The sequence below is a fragment of the Pistacia vera genome, unplaced genomic scaffold, assembly GCF_008641045.1.
Source record: "Pistacia vera cultivar Batoury unplaced genomic scaffold, PisVer_v2 Contig767, whole genome shotgun sequence".
NCBI lineage: Eukaryota > Viridiplantae > Streptophyta > Magnoliopsida > Sapindales > Anacardiaceae > Pistacia > Pistacia vera.
Window position 1 is genome coordinate 78,848 of NW_022196631.1, and position 19,009 is coordinate 97,856.

At 32.7% G+C, this 19,009-nt stretch overlaps 2 protein-coding genes and 1 long non-coding RNA gene across 3 annotated transcripts; 2 read left to right on the plus strand and 1 right to left on the minus strand.

The window, feature by feature from the left end:
- Nucleotides 1-4,565: 4,565 nt before the first annotated feature.
- On the minus strand, nt 4,566-5,199 carry LOC116116218. The gene is made up of 3 exons (XR_004125782.1): nt 5,084-5,199; nt 4,899-4,943; nt 4,566-4,696 (listed from the first exon to the last, which is right to left on the minus strand). It is a non-coding gene; the product is annotated as an uncharacterized LOC116116218 (long non-coding RNA).
- Nucleotides 5,200-15,139: 9,940 nt separating this feature from the next.
- LOC116116221 (TMV resistance protein N-like) lies at nt 15,140-16,984 on the plus strand. The gene is made up of 2 exons (XM_031402316.1): nt 15,140-15,643; nt 16,111-16,984. Exons 1-2 carry the CDS (start codon nt 15,159-15,161, stop codon nt 16,982-16,984), a joined length of 1,359 nt encoding a protein of 452 aa, XP_031258176.1. The 5' UTR covers nt 15,140-15,158.
- LOC116116223 (TMV resistance protein N-like) lies at nt 16,750-18,456 on the plus strand. The gene is made up of 3 exons (XM_031402317.1): nt 16,750-17,206; nt 17,312-17,587; nt 17,857-18,456. Exons 1-3 carry the CDS (start codon nt 16,988-16,990, stop codon nt 18,454-18,456), a joined length of 1,095 nt encoding a protein of 364 aa, XP_031258177.1. The 5' UTR covers nt 16,750-16,987.
- Nucleotides 18,457-19,009: the final 553 nt, after the last annotated feature.

A 19,009-nucleotide genomic window follows, 5' to 3' on the forward strand; every position in this document is an offset into this window, starting at 1 on the left:
CGAAACCGGGTCACCTAACCCGATTAACTAAAACTTGTCCAAATTTACCTATTTTGCATGAAGAAAGTAAAGAGGAATATGTATTGCCCATTTTACATAATAATAATAATAATACCACAAAATTCTTTAATTAATCTTGGGGATTATATTAATTTTTAGAAAATTTTGATTATTTTATTATTTTTTTTGAAAAAGACGTATCTTACGATACGATACGATACGCGATATACGATTCAAAAAATTAAGTTTTCGATATACGATACGATATACGATTTGATAACCATGATTGAAAGTAAATGACGAAGGAAAAAGTAAAGGTAGATAAATTTAGGAGGAAGAAAATAAATGAAATTGGGGATGGTGATGGGCCACGAAAGAATCTAATGCCTCTATCAAATCTCTACTTAACAAAACCAACTACCTTTTATCATTATTCTTCTTGTCCCTTTCTTTTCTTTCGCTAAACAACTTTCCCTTACCAAATTTTGTCTCTCTTTCTCAATTAAATAAATCATTTTGAATACGTGTGTGTATATATATATATATATATATCAATTATTTGAAATGAATATTCAATTCAAAATTAAAGAAAAAAGTGTTATTATTAATTTGTGATAATAAAAATGGGTTGGTAGATGCACATGGGACATGTGGGACATGCATGGTGATGTTGCAAATTGATACGAAGTTAATAATTACGAAAAGGAAAGAAGCCTGATATGGTATCATATGGTACCATACAATAAAATTGAAGTTTTTGGGATTTTTTGTGATTATAAGGATGGTATGAAAGAACACATAGGTTTTTTGTAATTATAAGGATGGTGTGAGAGGACATGTGTTTTTATGCTTTATTTTCAAGATTTGGAAATTTTTTGAGAGTATTTTAATTTAGAGGAACATTCTCTCACTCACCATTTAATTTAAGATTTGTAAACCCTTGGACTGTGTAACTATTATATGAAGTTGAAGACTGATATTTAGAATGAAAATTTAATCTCTTTAGCATGAAAAGTAACAATTTATAGCAAAATTTGAGAGAAAAGCTTAGTGAATTACAATTTCAAGCATGACAAAACTTTAAATATTTTCTTTTAAAATCAGTTGATATACACCTTATTAAAATCTTAATAGTCTGAATAAAATACACAGTTTTACTATAATTAGATGGATAAGATCAATGTTGTGAAAATTGAGTGATTGGAAGAAGAAAGGAATGAAAGTAGTTTTATAGGAGGAATTGTTAAACTGTAATTATTCAACAAAATATAGTTTGAAAAAGAAAACAAATAGACAGTTTTATCCATGAAGGGCAAAAAGATTCAAAATTGTTCAGTTAACCCATTGGACATATTTCAAAAGATGCAAATTAATATCTGCCAAAACTTGAAAATAAAATAAAATAAATCAGACTTTCAGTAGACATTTTGGTTAATCTTCAAGTACATAAACTGTGAAGCGATTAATCTTGGCAGCAAGTATGTTGAACAATAAAGATCAGTGCAGAGAATATGTTTAAATAAAAGAAAATCAGCAAATTAATCTTGAATCTCAATGTTTTTGTCTAGCAGCCAATGAATAAGCATTAGCTTGACCTTCGTAATCCAATTAAACTTGTAATGGGTATTATAAGTTTCAGAAAAAAGATGCCAATGAATTACAAAGGTCAAGTACATTTTATGCTTAGTTTGCTCAAGCCCCCAAATATAATATTTGAACAATTGAGGTTGGCTTACTTCATGAAACCTCAAATCGATCGTGATTACAATTGTAATTACAACTAAATGAGCATTTTATATTAAAAAAAATAAAAAATCCTCAAAACATCCATATAATGCTTCTGTCTCACTCACATATCAATCATTTCTAGCACCTTGGTCTGTCATCAACACATTTCTAACCTTTTCATGGTTCAGAACGAACCACATCTTTCTGAGGTTTATCCACATATTGAATCACAGAGCGGAAAGAAATTCCTATGAAGAAGAACTAGTATGGAAACACATGCATTAGAAATTATTTCTCCCACACGCTACACATTATACTGCACCAAACTTATGATTAAATAAAATGTGTCCATTATAATACAGGATTACACACAAAATGATGTAGCAGCATACATAAGTTATAATTGTTATAGGAACACAATAAATGAGTGTGTGATATCTGAACAGACAAATGTGACACAATAAAAAAAAAAAAAAAAAAAAAACCACCCAATAGACTCACATAACAATGCAGGGAAACATCAAGAATTAGGATACACATGTAAAATGGAAGTGAACTCACTTCTGCATTCTTGACCGTGTAGACCTCTCCCAACGCTACTTCACTAAAAAGCATTAGGCCCACAGGATTTTTCTTATCAGTGTAGCAATACCAAGCACTTTTACTGACAAGGTCACCAAAGTATATCCCCTTGGCAAACTATTTTGAAAGATTCTTAAAAAGTTAATTAGTCTTGCAGTGCAGATACACCTGAACACAAACACACACACATACATGTGTACATGAACACACACACACACACACACAAACAGTGGGAGAGTGAGAGAACTATATAGCCAGTTGCTGGTGCTTCAGGATGCGCTATTCTCCGTCCTTGGCTAAGTATTCCCACAAAATGAGTCAACCAAGAACCTGCAGAGTGGAGAATTTTCACAGCAGTTGGAGTAGAATATAACACATCAAATTAACTGCAAAAGTGTTTTCTCTTTAATTTCTGCAAATTAATTGCAACTTACCATGCCAGAGGAGCAGTCCTATCCAATTCTCCTTCCCTTTCAAGTGAAAAAACTTCTTCGAGTTCAAGAGACCAATCCTGAGGATATTATAAAGGTCCAAAATGTCATTCATGAAAAACCATATATATGTAAACCAACCAAAAAAAGTGATCACCAACAACGTAAGTTCTCAGGGTTCAAGATAATCTAAGACTAAACCCACCGTTTTGAGCTGTGTTTAGGACAATGCACATTAAGAATATCTGCTAATGCCCACTGCAGCAGAAAAAAATATCCTTCCATATTTTACTGTTAGTACTACTTATACATGACTATCTAATTATATTTAATAATAGACAAATCAAAAGACTAAATAGCAAAATTTTACCATACTAAATACACACAACTATACGATAGACATAAAACAGGTAAATATAGGTATCTAGGACACACTCTTCAATACTACAGATCCTAAACCAATAGCAACTCCGCTTGTAATCAATGGATGAGAAGCTGCAACATCAACAAAATTAGATTAAACAGAATGCATGGTTGAGAATTTATGTAAACTCTTCAGTCAAGAATTTAAGTTAAATGCTCGTTTTGTGTTGAGAAGCTTGTGATTTTGGTTTAGAGTAAAGCAACGGGCATATGAAGGGCACATAACATTATGAAAGTAAAAATACAGAGCAGATTTAAAGCTTATAAAGCCAATTATCATTAAAAAGGAAAAAGTAAAAAGTAATAATACGTGAATCGAGTAAAATACTGGCCTGGTAATGGAACTGGGCCAGTAGGAGGCATGCCTCTAGAGGCACATATCAACAACTACAGAAAGGTGTACTGCAACTCTGGGATATAAAAACATGAACACATACCTCACACCAATCAAAACAATAAACAGCTTTAACCTTATGAGCCTCCTCTTTTAAAATCTTTTCTGTCCCTCGAAAAGCCCTCCACATGACCATTGGGTCCCAACTAAGACCAGAAGTCTTTTCAAGCACATTTGTAACTATCACAGGTTCACCTCTCATCCAATGCATTTGAAAATGCTCGATATCATTGTTTCCCAATTGAGTAGCAGTTGGGCAGTAGAGATAATTGTCCTGACTGTTGTCCATATGAGCTGCCTGCCTAACTCCAAAAGTTTTTACTCCATTGTCAGCAGAATATACATGATTGCACAAAAAACATCCTTGAGAAAAATATCCAGTGGCCTATAATTGATAGTCAGGTACTCTGCAGTCTTAATCAGTTTTTCAATCCAATTAGCATCAAAGATGTGTCTTAGTGCAAGTATCTAAGTACCACAACCTCCACGTCCTTTGGGAGAACAAGGAATTCTACCGTCAGCCTCTTCTCTCCAATCAGGAAAGTTGCATGACGTCCTAGCGATCTTGTCTGCAGAAATTTGGCTGTCAAAATCTGTAAGCTGACCATTTGCTTTTTCAGCTAACTGCTATTCAGAATGCCCTTCTTCACTATGTCCCTGTTGAAAACCTTTTCTTATTTCTCCACAGCAAGCCAGGCAGATCATAAGAACAATCAGGATTGGGGCAGCTTCTGTGGAAATTAACAATCGACATGCCGCAATTGTCACTGTTGAATAAGAAAAGATTCATGGTTAAAACTTTTACCATTATAAATATAATTTAAACCACTATATATAAAGAACTATGAATTAGGGTATCTTGAACTCATAATACAACCATTCAACAAAGAAAGATGAGAAGATACGGGATTGAACATGCCCAAATCTTCTTCTACACAGAAACTGCAAAAAATTTGGACAAAATAAGAAATTAAAATGAAGAATTGGAAGATAATAATAAGCGATATAAATATAATTTAAAGCACTATATATAAAGAATTATGAATTAGGGTATCTTGAACTGATATTACAACCATTCAACAAAGAAAGATGAGAAGTTACGGGATTGAACATGCCCGGGTCTTCTTCTACACGAAAACTGCAAAAAAAAATTGGACAAAATAAGAAATTAAAATGAAGAATTGGAAGATAATAACAAGCGAAGCTCAGTGAGCGAAAGAAATTACAACCCGAATCAACCAAAAACTTCCAACATACAAACAAAATTTCAAAATCCAGCACAAAAAAATTGAAACGACGTTTATTACAAAGAAACATATACACATAAAAACGAAAATTACCTTCTCCAAATCCCTATTACGCTGAAAATCAGCCTCACCTATTACCTACATTTAAAACAATCAAATAAAAACATAAAATATTTATATTCAATCAAAACCATCACCCATTGCAGACTCAGTCATACATCACAAATGAAAAACTAATCATTTCACATAATAAAACCTTAACAATTAATTAAGCTTACCTTCATGAGAATGATGTCTAGAAGCTTTGCCCCGGCGTTTGAATCAGACACCCCAACTGGATGACTGTAATGAAATGACGATTCCATTAAAACTGAAATTTCTAAACAAATAAAAAGCAAAGTTTAAAAGGAAAGAGAATTCAAAATCCCAACTCGTCGCGGCTTCGGACAAACAACAGACTCCCTTTGATCAAAGAATGCAAAACCGTGCGTCTCCACACGCGCGCCAAAGGCGTTCTTCCGATGATACAGTTGATTCATCTTCAAAAATTCGAAAATTTCCACGGAAAAGCACCTAATCACACAAAAACACAGACGAAATTCTCAATTTCACAACAATAAAGAGCACATGATTCAAAAATTACAAATCCGTTCGCTTGCCGGGAAAATCCAAAATTTTCTCGAGAACCAAACGGAAGATCAAGAGGTTTGAATCATCCAGTCAACAGATCTAGATCCAAACCTTGCTCTCCAATCAGGAAAGTTGCATGACGTCTTAGTTATCTTGTCTGTAGAAATTTGGCTGTCAAAATCTGTAACTTGACCGTTCTTTGCAACAAAATTTTTAATACAAAATCAATTTTTATAAAAAAAATAAATAAACGGAGCGGACCTTTTAGGCCGAGAGTTTTACGGTAGCGGTTACTAGGGTAATCATATAGTGATTTTGAGGAAAACCAATGTAGTGGTTTTAAGAAATTTTTAATAGCAGTTTTTAAAATATTTAACCTGTATTTGGAAGTTTATTTTTCAACGGTTCTGAAAATTTTTTAAAATAATAAATTTACATATATGCTCATAATAAGAGTTTAACAAAATGTACAAAATATCAATAATTAATTGTGAAACCAACTGAAATACAACCTTAAAAAATATTGGTTTTAGAAATTGTGAGTCTATTAAAAGGGACATCATCGTTTCAATATAAATGGTGTTTTGGCTTTTTGTTCTTGTCTTAACGGGAAGCATATTGCATTATAGAAAATGGTAGAAGGCTTGGGGGTTTTCTCCCCATACATGTTTTGTCATCATCAACTTGGATTAGCATCTAGTGTAGTATTTTTAAATAAAAATGTGATTAATTGGCAACTTATATCAGCCAGAGCCAGCACAAGCATGCAAAAAAGAGAACTCAAATAATAAAAGGGTTTTAGTCTCACACATGCTGGCACAAAACAAACTGAAAAAATATATAAAAAAAAAGCCTAATTTATGATTTGGCTCTAACATATTATTCTACTATAAATAAAAGATTCAAAAACATTGTAATAGTCATCTGAAAGTTGAAGATTGAATGAAGTAATACGAGTTAAAAAGAAGTATAAGCTTTCAAACAAGCGGCAATTCATCTCAAATGTGATTAATAGAATAACCTATTGCAAATCTAGTTTAAATCAATTAAGAAGAACAAAGGATCATTCCCTCATTTAAGCATGGCATGGTAAACCCAAACAAAAAATGAGAGAGAAAGAGAGAAACAAACCTTGTTGAGAGAATTGAAGAAGTTGGAGAAGAAAGAATCAAACGAAGAGGCTGACTGACTCCTCTATTCTGTGACTTCATTTTTAACAGCAAAGGGATTATTAATAGTGGAAAGGGGTTTTTTGAGGATAAAATTTTTAAACCAGGCAAAACACCCTAATTTGGGGTATTTTATAAACCCCTCAAAAATACACTTCACTGGTTTTTGAGAGTTTTTAAACCAGTCAAAACTGGTCTATAAAAAATCTGGCAAATAATGGTTTTTAAATACCTCAAAACCAGTTTAATTAAAAACTTCCGAAAACCTGTGAAAAAAAAACTCTCAAGCATACCATTAACCTTTCCAAAGAGGATGCTCTCATAAACAACATACTCGGATTTAACATCTTGAAACGTCATCCACTAAACCGAAGTGGGAGAATCAAGAGGTCACCGACAAGTGCCGGAAGTGGGACGACTGTGATGGCTCTAGCGGTGGTAATGGTGTCGCATGGAGGAGGTGATAGAGCGGTGACGTGAGGTCTGATAGTAAGAGGCTAAGTTGCCATTAGCGCAGAGAGATGAGACATTTTGATTATAATCGAGCAGTTAAATGAATTGGGTGAGTTTAATTTGAGAGATGAGACAGAAAATCATGTAATCAAGAGACGGTTGGGTTAATATGAACCTTTGGATGTAATCAATACGAATGCAGTGCACTTGTACAATTGTTATTAATATCTCTCATTAATATCTTTCATTAAGTGAACGTGGATGTGAGAAATTTCTACAGAACATTCACCATGACAATGCCTTACATCTCTATACTTGTTATTAATACACATTCAAGTGTCAAAATGGTTAAATCTTTATAATGCTAATGCAATACATCTAAAATTATTATTATTATTAATTATTAATACATATCTAATAATTTTTATTAACTATTAATTATAGATATAGCAATAAATACAAATTCAATGTGTCAAGATTGAGCAATTTGATTGGACTCATTAAACAACAAATCCTAATAGTCAATCTAACGTATCAAGACAGAACAATTTTATAAGTTCCAAAATATGCCACGTGTCAAACAACTAAGAAGAGTATTCAATTATATATATATAAAAGAGAAAAGCTTAGTGAATTACAACTTCAAGCATGACAAAACTTTAAATATTTTCTTTTAAAATCAGTTGACATACATCTTATTAAAATCTTAATATTTTGAATAAAATACACTATTTTATTATAATCAGATGGGTAAGATCAATGTTGTGAAAATCGAGTGATTGGAAGAAGAAAGGAATGAAAGTAGTTTTATAGGAGGAATTGTTAAACTGTAATTATTCAACAAAATATAGTTTGAAAAAGGAAAAATAAATAGACAGTTGTACCTAGGGGCATTTGGTTCCGGAAACCTGCACTTTTTGAAGGAACCGAAACCAGAATCGGAGCCGCCGATTCCTTGAAATTTGGAACCAGAACCAGAACTGACTGTTCCGGTTCCTAGGTACCCAGAACTAGAACCTGTAACAACAGTTTGGGTTCTAGTTCTGGGTACCCTGTAAAATTACAAGGACCCCCTAAAAGTTTTTAAAATGGCAAAAAACCCTTAAAAACTTACAAATACGCCCCCACCTAGCACTTGTTAACAAAAATATAATTATAAATTATAAATTCAAAATTACAAACTCCATTATTTTGTAAAGGTAGATTCTTAAAAGTCAAACCAACTTACTTTAAATGTTATGAAATATAAATATAAATGTATTCACATTATTTTTTCTACAAAAGTTTTTATTAACCCCCCTAATCTTTAATTTTATTTTATATTAGTCTCGATTCCTGGTTCCTGGTTCCGGTTCTGGTTCATAACTGTAGAAATCGGAACCAGAACCGCACAGTAACAGTTCTAAAAATTTGGAACCGGAATCTACCCGTTGATGATTGGTTCTCGGTAGGAACCAGAACCGGAACCAAACCCTGGTACCCGCCGGTTCCGGTTCCAACAGGTTCTTTTGAACACCCCTAGTTGTACCTGTGAAGGTGAAAAAGATTCAAAATTGTTCCGTTAATCCATTGGACATATTTTAAGAGGTGCAAATTAATATTTTCCAAAACTTGAAAATAAAATAAAATAAATCAGACTTTCAGTAGACATTTTGGTTAATCTTCAAGTACATGAACAGTGAAACGATTAATCTTGACAGCAAGTATGTTGAACAATAAAGATTAGCGTAGAAAAGATGTTTAAATAAAAGAAAATCAGCAAAATTAATCTTGATGCAGCCAATGAATAAGCATTAGCTTGACCTTCCTAATTCAATTGAACTTCTAATGAATAATGTAAGTTTCAAAAAAAAAAGAAAAAAAAAGAGATCGTGCCCATGAATTAGTAATTACAAAGGTCAAGTACATTTTATGTTAGTTTGCTCAAGCCCCCAAATATAATATCTGAACTATTGAGGTTGACCTAGTTCATGAAAACTACAAATCGATCGGGATTACAATTGTAATTACAACTAAATTATAATCGTCAGATTTTGGTTGGGGTGTTCTGCATAAATTGTTTTCAGAATAAGGATAATAATGTCCAAAAAATGTATTAGTTAGGGTGCGTTTGGATTGGGATCATATAAGATAACAGGGGTAATCTTTGTTTATTTTGAAAGATTCCGTCGTTTGGTTTGTAAGTAATAAAATATTACGAGTATCTTTTATAGTATCTTTTATTACAAATAGTGTTTATTATTGATAATGTAGGGGGTAATCCGATACCCTCAACCAAGGCTGTTATTAAACGATTACCAGGTAATTTGATTTTTATGTCTATTTTGCTCTTAATTAAATTCAAGTTCGGACACAATTGCTCTCAAATGTCTACTAATTAAACATTACCCAACCCCTTACATTTAAGAATTTAGCTAAAACACCCTAGCCACAAGAAGTTTAAAAGTTAACAAAATACCTCCAATCGCCGAAGATCACCGTCGGCCATCAGTGTCAGTCACCGTAATGGCACAAGATCGGTAGGATCTAGTTGGTCGTGTGCCTATAAGGCCATTTCATAGCCAAAGATGTGGCTGTGAAACAACCACAGATTTGGCTGTGAAACGGTGGACGTTTCACGACCAAAGATCTAGTCTTTTCATAACTAGATTTGTGGCCGTGAAACGACGATGGATTTGTGAAATTGGAAATGGTTTTTCCGGTGCACGGCTGGCCATATACGACCAATCGTGCTCCTTTCCATCGACTATTGGCAGCGAGCGGTGGTAGTGGTTGCCTGCCAGCAGTGGCTTATGGTGGGTGAGGGTGATTTTGCTACAAATTAAAGTTTTATATGGCTAGGGTGTTTTAGCAAAATTTCAAATGCAGGGGGTTAAAAGAAATGATTCAAAAAATAATAATAATAAATAATATTATATTAATATTTAACAAGGAGGGCAATTTAGTAATCTAGATAACATACCCACACATTTATCCTCCCAACCAAACATATTACTCACTAATGTATTCGAACTAACCAAACACATTTCTTAAACATTCCTATTAATCTTCAAGGTGATATATTTTTCCATTAATATAACGTCCCCCTATAATAAAACATTATATTATCCAAATGCACCCTTAGGGGTAAAATTGTAACAAAAATAAGATTATCATGTAATCTTAGAATACCTAAGAAAATAGTAATATTCAAATTACCACCTACATAACTAACAATAATTACTATTAGTTTTGGAATATTGTTGATGAATAATTTTAATTCCTCGCAAGTGCGCGAATCGCTATTGTAGTCTAGTGTGCAAAAGCAAGGGCCAATCCCACAAAGATTTGTAAATGCTCAATTAATCCTAATATACTATGCCTTAATTAAACAAATAAAATAAACAAAATTTTAAACAAGAGAAATTAAACTAATTACTAAGAGCATTTTCAATAGTACTCTTTATTTTAAAGAGCATCTTCTTTGATTTTTAAATATAAAGAGCATCTTCTTTGATTTTTAAAAATAAAGAACAAAATTTTTATTCAAATCCAATAGACTCTTTAAATTTTAGGAGAGAGAATAAATTTTTTCAAGAAGAAAACTTAATAGGAGAGATAAATCATAAATAAAATATATAGAAACTTGCAATTTATTATTTAAAATTTGGATAGAGAGTAAAATTTGACTCTCTAAATGTGGAGAGTCAAACTCACTCTTTAATTTATATTTAAAGAATAAAGAGTATGTTGGACTCTTGTTTCTATGGATAAACTCTTTATAATAAAGAGTTTAAGTCATATAAATAGTCATTTGGAGATGTTCTAAGGAAACAAAATAAATTCTTAACCAACTGAATTAAATAACAAAATTAAAAATTAATTGAAAACCAATGCAAGAAAAACCTAAGTATCCGATTTCACCATAACAATCCGATTCTCTGCTAATAACTAGTTTATTGCCGTCTCAATCCAATTCCTAGGATTCAATCTTCCATTATTATAGTATTACTGTTTGATGTTCGAGTTTAACCAAGTATTCTTAACTATTAAACTCACCAGGATGTTTAGTAAAGCCTAACGATCAAGAACCCATTAAGAACAAGAAGCACTAAAAATATGAACCAAATTGTATCTAGCCTAATGTTTGCCTCAACACAATCCAGTCATTCAAAAGAGCTATTCAAGGTTTGCATATGATGTTTACCTTACCTTGTCTCAAACAATCAATTGTTTTGTATTTTAAAATTAGCATATGATGTTTACCATACTTATTTCATACAAAACATCAAGATCGAATTAAGTGCAATGAATGAAACTAGAAATATATTGAATCAATAGAACAATAAAATTAATCAAACCATAAAACCTTCATGTTAGGTTACATCGGACCCTAGAAAAGTATTTAGTTACAAATGATTATAAGGAAATCAAACCTCAAACCCTTCAAAAACATGAAGTACAAGAGAAAAATATGAAGCCCTAGGTAGATCTCTTCTCCTTGCCTCCAATTCTTTCCAAGTTGAAGTCTCTTCTCCTTGCCTCTCTCAAAGTTTTAGTCTCCTCCCCAAAAAAAATACCTAAAGACATCCTTTTATAGTGGTAGGGTTGTGGGAAAGTAATGGGAAAAATCATATGCAAAATAGGAGAATAAAATTCAGATTAATCTTAACTTAAGTCCTTGTAGAATTAGGATTCCTGTGCTGACCCTTTGGTACTAAAACAGGAATATCTTCCTCTAGAAATCTCGGAGTAATGAACCGTAAAATTCTAGTAAACTAGACTTCCAAAGCTTTACAAAAATATGTGGAACAGCTCACAGTTCGTGCTGAGGAATTTATGGTAGCTTGGCGAAGTTTCTGTTTTCTATTCGTTTCTCCTTAACAGCTGCTGCTGGAAAATTGTGTGCCAACATGAAAAATTCTGAATCTAACGAAGCCATAAACATATAAATTGTATCTATTTGAATCATGTTTCCAAGGGTCCAAGAATCATCCAAATATGAGGTCTTTAGCTCAAGTTATCGTAGCAATACTGAGGCATGTTCCAGAACCTGCGTCTACTTGTCTTCTATGCACTGATGTAACTTTCGGATCAATTTTTAGCCATCCTAAATATTGAACTGGATACGACCAAAACATAAAAGTTATATATTTATCTCTTATATATCAAACTCCACCGGAATTAGGTAAATCGGAGTTGTGTGGAGAAAGTTACACCCATTTTAGTGCAGCATGTTCACTCACCCCAGAGCACAAAAATCCTCCGCCGCAAACAATCTTCAAAAATCCATAACTTCTTTGTTTGAGCTCCGATTCTTGAAATGTTTGTTCCTACACGATTATGATTCTTTCCTCGTTAATGTCCATGCTTGAAATCCTTATTTTTAGCACCTAAATACTTGAAAATTCATAAAACATACTCGTGATTCTAGAAAACAAAAGAGATATAGAAATTAAGTAAAATTAACCAATTAAACCTAAGTCCCTCACAAAATACCCTTAAAATCACTAAATATGAGTGCGCTTCCAAGCACTCATCAATTATTGAAATTTTTTATTACTTGATAACCAAACATGATAATGTGTACGTTGTTCGGCCTAGAATAATAGATTAACTTCTAAATATACTCTGTTTATTTCAACACGACCCTTAATTTTCTTCACACAGGATGTTAAATTAACCAAAAACTAGGGTTAAAAAAAATTAACAACATTTTTAATTTATAAATTCTTACTCTAGTTTTGTCAAAATAATTCAAGTGTACTTTCTAGCAATTTTGCTTAAGGGTAAAATTGTAATTAAAATATTTTTTTTTTAATAATATGTGGTTTTATTAGATAATACATGAGTAGCAACAACATCACTCATTTAATGAGCCTACTTATATTTCAATTATTGAGTTCAAAGTCAAATATTGTATATAACATCATCGTTTTTATCATAAACCAAGGAGAGCTACTAAACGCTTCTCCAAATCCAAGATGTAGATCATATGAAAATAACTCTTTATATGTCAATTCTTTTACTTTCGAATTTATGTTTCACATTAAAATATAAATCGAACAACTAAACACATGGACAAATCGAACAACTAATCACATGGAGAAGGCCGTGTCGGCTTGAGACCAGAGTGGGCCAACGCCCTCCCTGCAGGTATAAAAAAACAATGATAAGTTATTACATTAAAACTGCAATAGTTTATATAGTTCCAAAATGATCCAATTCAATAAAAAAAAAAAAAAAAAAATTGTATATCATAAATAAATTAAGCACATCTTATACAAATTAATTATACTCATTGCATAGAAAAAAGGTTATAAAGTCTATATGTTTTTTCCTAAAATTTAATAAATTAAGATTTTGAAGTAGAATAAATTCCTTATTAGCTTAAGAAATTTATTTGGTTTGAAGGGTAATGGAAGATAAAGAAGATGATGATGAAGCCATAAAGATAAAATGTAAGACTGAAGTAAAGGTAGAACTTGACAAGAATAAGGATAAACTCTTGAGAGTAGATCGATATGCTTATTTGTATATCTGTGAATTAATAAAGTTGAAAACTATTTATGAGTGGCTTTGATTATTTTCCAGAAGTTTTGTGTGACGACTTTCTTTTAGTACAAGCAAAATCATAAATCATAAATTTACTTAAGCTTGATTAATGGTTGGTATATTTGATTCAATAATTAATACACAAATAGGACTTAGCTTCTATATTTCATCTTAACAATTTTCCGTAAAAAATTTAATGAAATATCGAATGGAATGCTACAGATGAAGTTGCTTCACATGGCAATAGAGTTGATTTTTTAAAAGAAAAATTAAAATATAAAGATGTATTTTTTTTTTTTTAATGCAACAAAAATTCTCAAATGTGAACATATGCATTGTTCTATAAATTTTGGATTTGCTTTTTGTAGATGATAAAATCTACCTGGATGTCATTTCAAATTGATCGTGTGAGGAAGAGCCATTAACAACCTCATAGACTTCTAGGGGCAAAGAAAGTGAGTGCAAAGGCTCAGAGGACACCAATGTGGTGTCTGCCGTAAGTACTCCAATACTCAAGTCAGCACGGTTGAAGGAAATATTTAAGTAAGGTTGAGAGCGGGAAAGGGTTTGGCTGGGGCAAGACTATTAGAGTAGAGTGACTAAAACTCGACTCTATAGCGATTATCGACGTTGAGTGGTTGGAACTCGATTCGATGGTGGGGGAAAGGCGGTGGTTCTTGGGAGCAAGATCTTAAGAGCTAGAGAGAGCGTTGTGATTGAATGAATAATAAGATAGCTAGCCTCTGTTTATATCTTGGCAAGGTTTTTAATGAGACAATATGAAGCACATCCAACATTACTTTATAGTTGTATTATAGAGTTGAATTAATTTACTTAGATTTTTTATCTCACTATGTTTTTCCTGAGTAAGGTTAAATGTAATTACCTGTTAATAGTGAATGCCTAAAAAGGAGTGTTGTAAGTGGTGAACTTCCACTAATTTGTTATATAGCCTATGCAAGTTCAACTTGAAGACACACGACTCATGCAAGTCCACATGACCTATACAAGTCCAACTTCAAAACACATGACATTGGAAAATTGGTCTCCATAGGAGGTGGGTTGGTGAGGACAGACTTTAAATTGGGTCAATTTCCTTCATTTTATATATAACTCAATTGAGAAAAAGAATTAATAAAATAAATTTATTTCAGCCCTCTTTATTTTGCTCTTTTTCAATCTTTATTAGTATATTTTATTGTAATTACACCAGTAAAATTATAACAGTCTTTAGGTTTTCTATATTTTAAAGTTTTTTTTTTTAGTTTTTAGGCTTTTATATTTTATCAATTATTTACTCAACTCTTACGCCGTTTTGCCCTTAATGGAAATTTTCTGACATCTATAGACGATAGGGGTTTTTTCATTATTCCTAGTAGTTGAGGGGTTATATTGGAAAAACAATCCCTGTTTTATAATATCTGCGGTAAGCTGGCTCTCATAATGGTACCGGGTTTCTGATTTTGACAAAAAAAATTGACTTAATACGAAGTAGCCAACAAAAGGAAGTGAAGTGGCTTATCTCATTTCTCAGAACAATAAGCAAAGCTAAAGAACTCAGTTTCCAATGGCCTCTTCATTTCTTTCTTCTTCTAATTGTAAATGGAAATACGATGTGTTCTTGAGTTTTAGAGGTGAAGATACTAGAAAGAATTTCACTGACCATCTATATGCTGCCTTAGATCAAAAGGGAATTTTCACGTTTAGGGACGATGAAGAACTTGAGAGAGGAAAGGAAATTTCATCTGAACTCTTGAGTGCAATTGAGAAATCCATGATTTCCATCATAATTTTACCCAAAAACTATGTTTCTTCTACATGGTGTCTAGAAGAACTTGCAAAAATTGTTGAGTGTATACAGGAGAAGCAACATACTGCTTTGCCAATTTTTTATTATGTAAATCCATCTGATGTACGGAATCAGACCGGAGATTTCAAGAAAGCATTTGATAAACATGAAGAAAGTTTCAGGGAGAATAAGCAAAAGGTGGAAAGGTGGAGATCCGCTGTCACTCAAATATCTAATCTTTCTGGATTGCATTTGCAGGACAGGTACTGAAAATTATTAATTCTTGCACAGAAGTAAATTTCTTATTAATTCTCTTTTTGTTTTATCTTAAGACTTTTGAAGGGAATATAATCGTATGAAGTAAAACAGACATTAGCCAAAGTAGCATACATGGATAATCAGATATGATTTACAACCTACTTTGATTGAATAAATGATAGATCGAGATTACTACAGTCACTATTTCATACAAATTGGTTTCATATTTCGGGTTCAAAACATTGGATCAGTAAAAGTTAACCCATTAATAATTTGAAACGATCTCTATTTTAAAGTTGAATTTAGTCTACATGTTAGTTATTGCACAAATTTTGTAAGAAAACGTGTACAATGTTCAAGTTTTCTGACTTTAAAAAAGTCATTATAATTTTTATGTTGTAACTCGTTACTCTTAGTATATCAGCTGCAACATAATAATTTAGTTATATGTTTCATCTACTGTTCTTCGCAGCCATGAATCTGAAATTATCCAAACAATTGTTAACATGATATCCCAAAAATTGGATACTCCATTCCCCATTAATGTCCCTAAGGACCTTGTTGGAGTAGAGTCTCGTGTCGAGGAATTGATAAAGTACTTAAAGCCACTGTCAAATAATGTTCGTTTCATTGGCATATTGGGAATGGGTGGAATAGGTAAAACTACACTTGCTAGAGTTGTATACGACTGGCTATCAGATCAATATGAAGGTTCTTGCTTTCTTGCCAATGTTAGAGAAGTCTCTCAAAATAAAGTTCTAATTTGTTTACAAGAACAGCTTCTGTCAGAGGTACTTTTCCGTAAAAAATCAAATATATGGGATGTTCAGAAAGGAATCCAATTGATAATAAGAGGGCTACGTCGGAAAAAGGTTTTGCTGGTTCTTGATGATGTTGATAAACAAGAACAATTAAAAGCATTGGCTGCTGCACCTGATTGGTTTGTATCTGGGAGTAGAATCATCATTACAACAAGAGATGAACATTTGCTAATTAGACATGGAGTCCAATATATATATAATGTTGGAGGATTGGATCATGATGAAGCTAACAAGCTCTTACAAATGAAGGCTTTCAAACATAAACAACCTACACATGAACATTTTGTGATGTCAAAGCATGTCATAAACTACACACAAGGCCTTCCGTTAGCTCTTGTAGTTGTGGGATCATTTTTGTGTGACAGAAGTGTTGACAAATGGAAAAGCGCCTTGGATAGGCTAAAAGAACATCCTGATGAAGAAATTTTGAGAGTACTTAGAATAAGTTACGATGGACTAAAGATCACAGAAAAGCAAATATTCTTAGATATAGCTTGCTTCTTGAAAGGGAAGGATAAAGGTTGAGTAATGGAAATACTAGATGCTTGTGGGTTTTACCCTAATATTGGAATATCAGTACTTATTGAAAAATCACTAATAGCTATATCAGATGATAAGTTCTGGATGCATGATCTGCTACAAGTCATGGGCTGGGAAATTGTTCGTGAAAAGCTCCCTCATAAGCCTGGCAAATGGAGCAGATTATGGTTATGTAAGGATATTTATCGTGTTCTAGAAGAAAAAACGGTAAGATAGTATAGTAAACATGAAAAGCACAAACATTATTTTGTTGAATGATAGCTCTAGGTAATCTCTGTACTATTTATTCTTTTTCTTTTTTTGTTTTTCTAGGGAACACATGCTGTTGAATGTATAATCCTTGACCAGCCAAAGGAGGGAATTACATACTTGAATGGAAAATCCTTTTCAAACATGGGCAATCTGAGACTACTCCAAATTACTAGCTTTCAACTTTCTGAGAACCTTGAATACCTATCTAATGAGTTGCGAATTCTAGATTGGCATGGTTACCCTTCAAATACTTTTCCTCCAAGCTTCCACCCAGAGAACCTTTTTGAACTGAATATATGTTACAGCCACATTGAATATCTTTGGGATGGCACAAAGGTACATATCATAATTATTTTCTTTGCATAAATCGTAATCTTACAAAGAATAATACTACACATACAATTTTCTTATCTAATATTTCTTCTACAACATTATGTAGCAAAAAATGATTGGGTGAAAATTGAATTTTAATTTAAAATCAGTTAATCATATTTTACCACATAATGTTGTATAAAAATGTTATATGTGTAGTATTACTCTTTTATAAAACCAATTCTTTTATTTACTAATTTCTTTGTTTTTTTTTCCCTTGTTAATTCTTACAGTCTTTTGGGAAGTTGAAAGCCATTGATCTCAGTCACTCCTGCAAGCTTATCAGAACTCCAGATTTTATGAAGGTTCCAAACCTTGAGCGACTCAATCTTGAAGGTTGTACAAGATTGCTCGAGGTTCACCCATCTGTTGGAGTTCTCAAAAGGTTGATTGTATTGAACTTGAAACATTGTAAAAACCTTGTGAGCTTTCCTAGCGATGTCTACGGTTTGAAATCTCTGAAGATTCTTAATCTTTATGGCTGCTCAAAACTAGATAAATTGCCCCAAAATTTGGGGGAAGTCAAGTGTTTGGAGGAGCTAGATGCAAGTGGGACTTCAATAAGACAAGTACCATCCTCCCTTGTATGCTTGAGGAGCCTTGAAACATTAGCTCTACGTGGATGCATAGACTCCATGTGTTTGATAATGCCTCATCTAACAGTTTTCTCCTCTCTAAAAGTATTAGATCTTGGTGATTGCAATATCTTGGAAGGAGCAATCCCTAATGATATTGGCTCCTTATCCTTGTTAGAAGAATTAAATTTAAGCAGAAGCAATATTGTTAGTCTACCGGAAAGCATGAAGCAACTTTTGAAACTTAGAATTTGTTGACGCTTGATTTTGGACATCAACGACTCGCATGTGAGAAACGCTAAGCGGACTTAAGAATCATATGTGATGGATCCATGAGATTTGAATATGAAACTGAGATTATATATTTTGCAGAAAAATAAATAAAAGATTGGCAAGAGGGGTTTTTATAGTGGTTCGGATGCTCAATAAGCGACTCTTACATCTACTGTTATTTTATTGATCTCTCACTATTTCTATGATTTTTCCCGTAAGGCATACAAAGATGAAGAAATACAGTGTTTTTACAGAGAGAAAGAATTGAAGCTCAAATCTCAGCCCAACCTTCCTCTTCGGGAAGAGGAGTGCTCATTTATTCACCTAAACACTTAATGTAATGAGTATTTTGCAAATTGCCTTGACACATGGAAGGCTCTCGTCCGTTCATCTCTTTGAAATGAGATAAAGTTAGTGTGAATATCTTTGGAGATATGGGCTTGACAGCTGGTACAAAAAGACATTAAATGAGCTGACATAGACGTGACTTTTGAGGCATAACAGAATTCTATGCTTGGAAGAGTGCCAGAAGTTGCAG

Excerpts from the sequence above, each read along its gene's own strand:
- LOC116116221 (XM_031402316.1), top strand. The coding sequence starts at position 15,159 with ATGGCCTCTTCATTTCTTTCTTCTTCTAATTGTAAATGGAAATACGAT. Across the intron at positions 15,644-16,110 it reads GGATTGCATTTGCAGGACAG|CCATGAATCTGAAATTATCC; the intron begins GTACTGAAAATT and ends TGTTCTTCGCAG.
- LOC116116223 (XM_031402317.1), top strand. The coding sequence starts at position 16,988 with ATGGAAATACTAGATGCTTGTGGGTTTTACCCTAATATTGGAATATCA. Across the intron at positions 17,207-17,311 it reads GTGTTCTAGAAGAAAAAACG|GGAACACATGCTGTTGAATG; the intron begins GTAAGATAGTAT and ends TTGTTTTTCTAG. Across the intron at positions 17,588-17,856 it reads ATCTTTGGGATGGCACAAAG|TCTTTTGGGAAGTTGAAAGC; the intron begins GTACATATCATA and ends TAATTCTTACAG.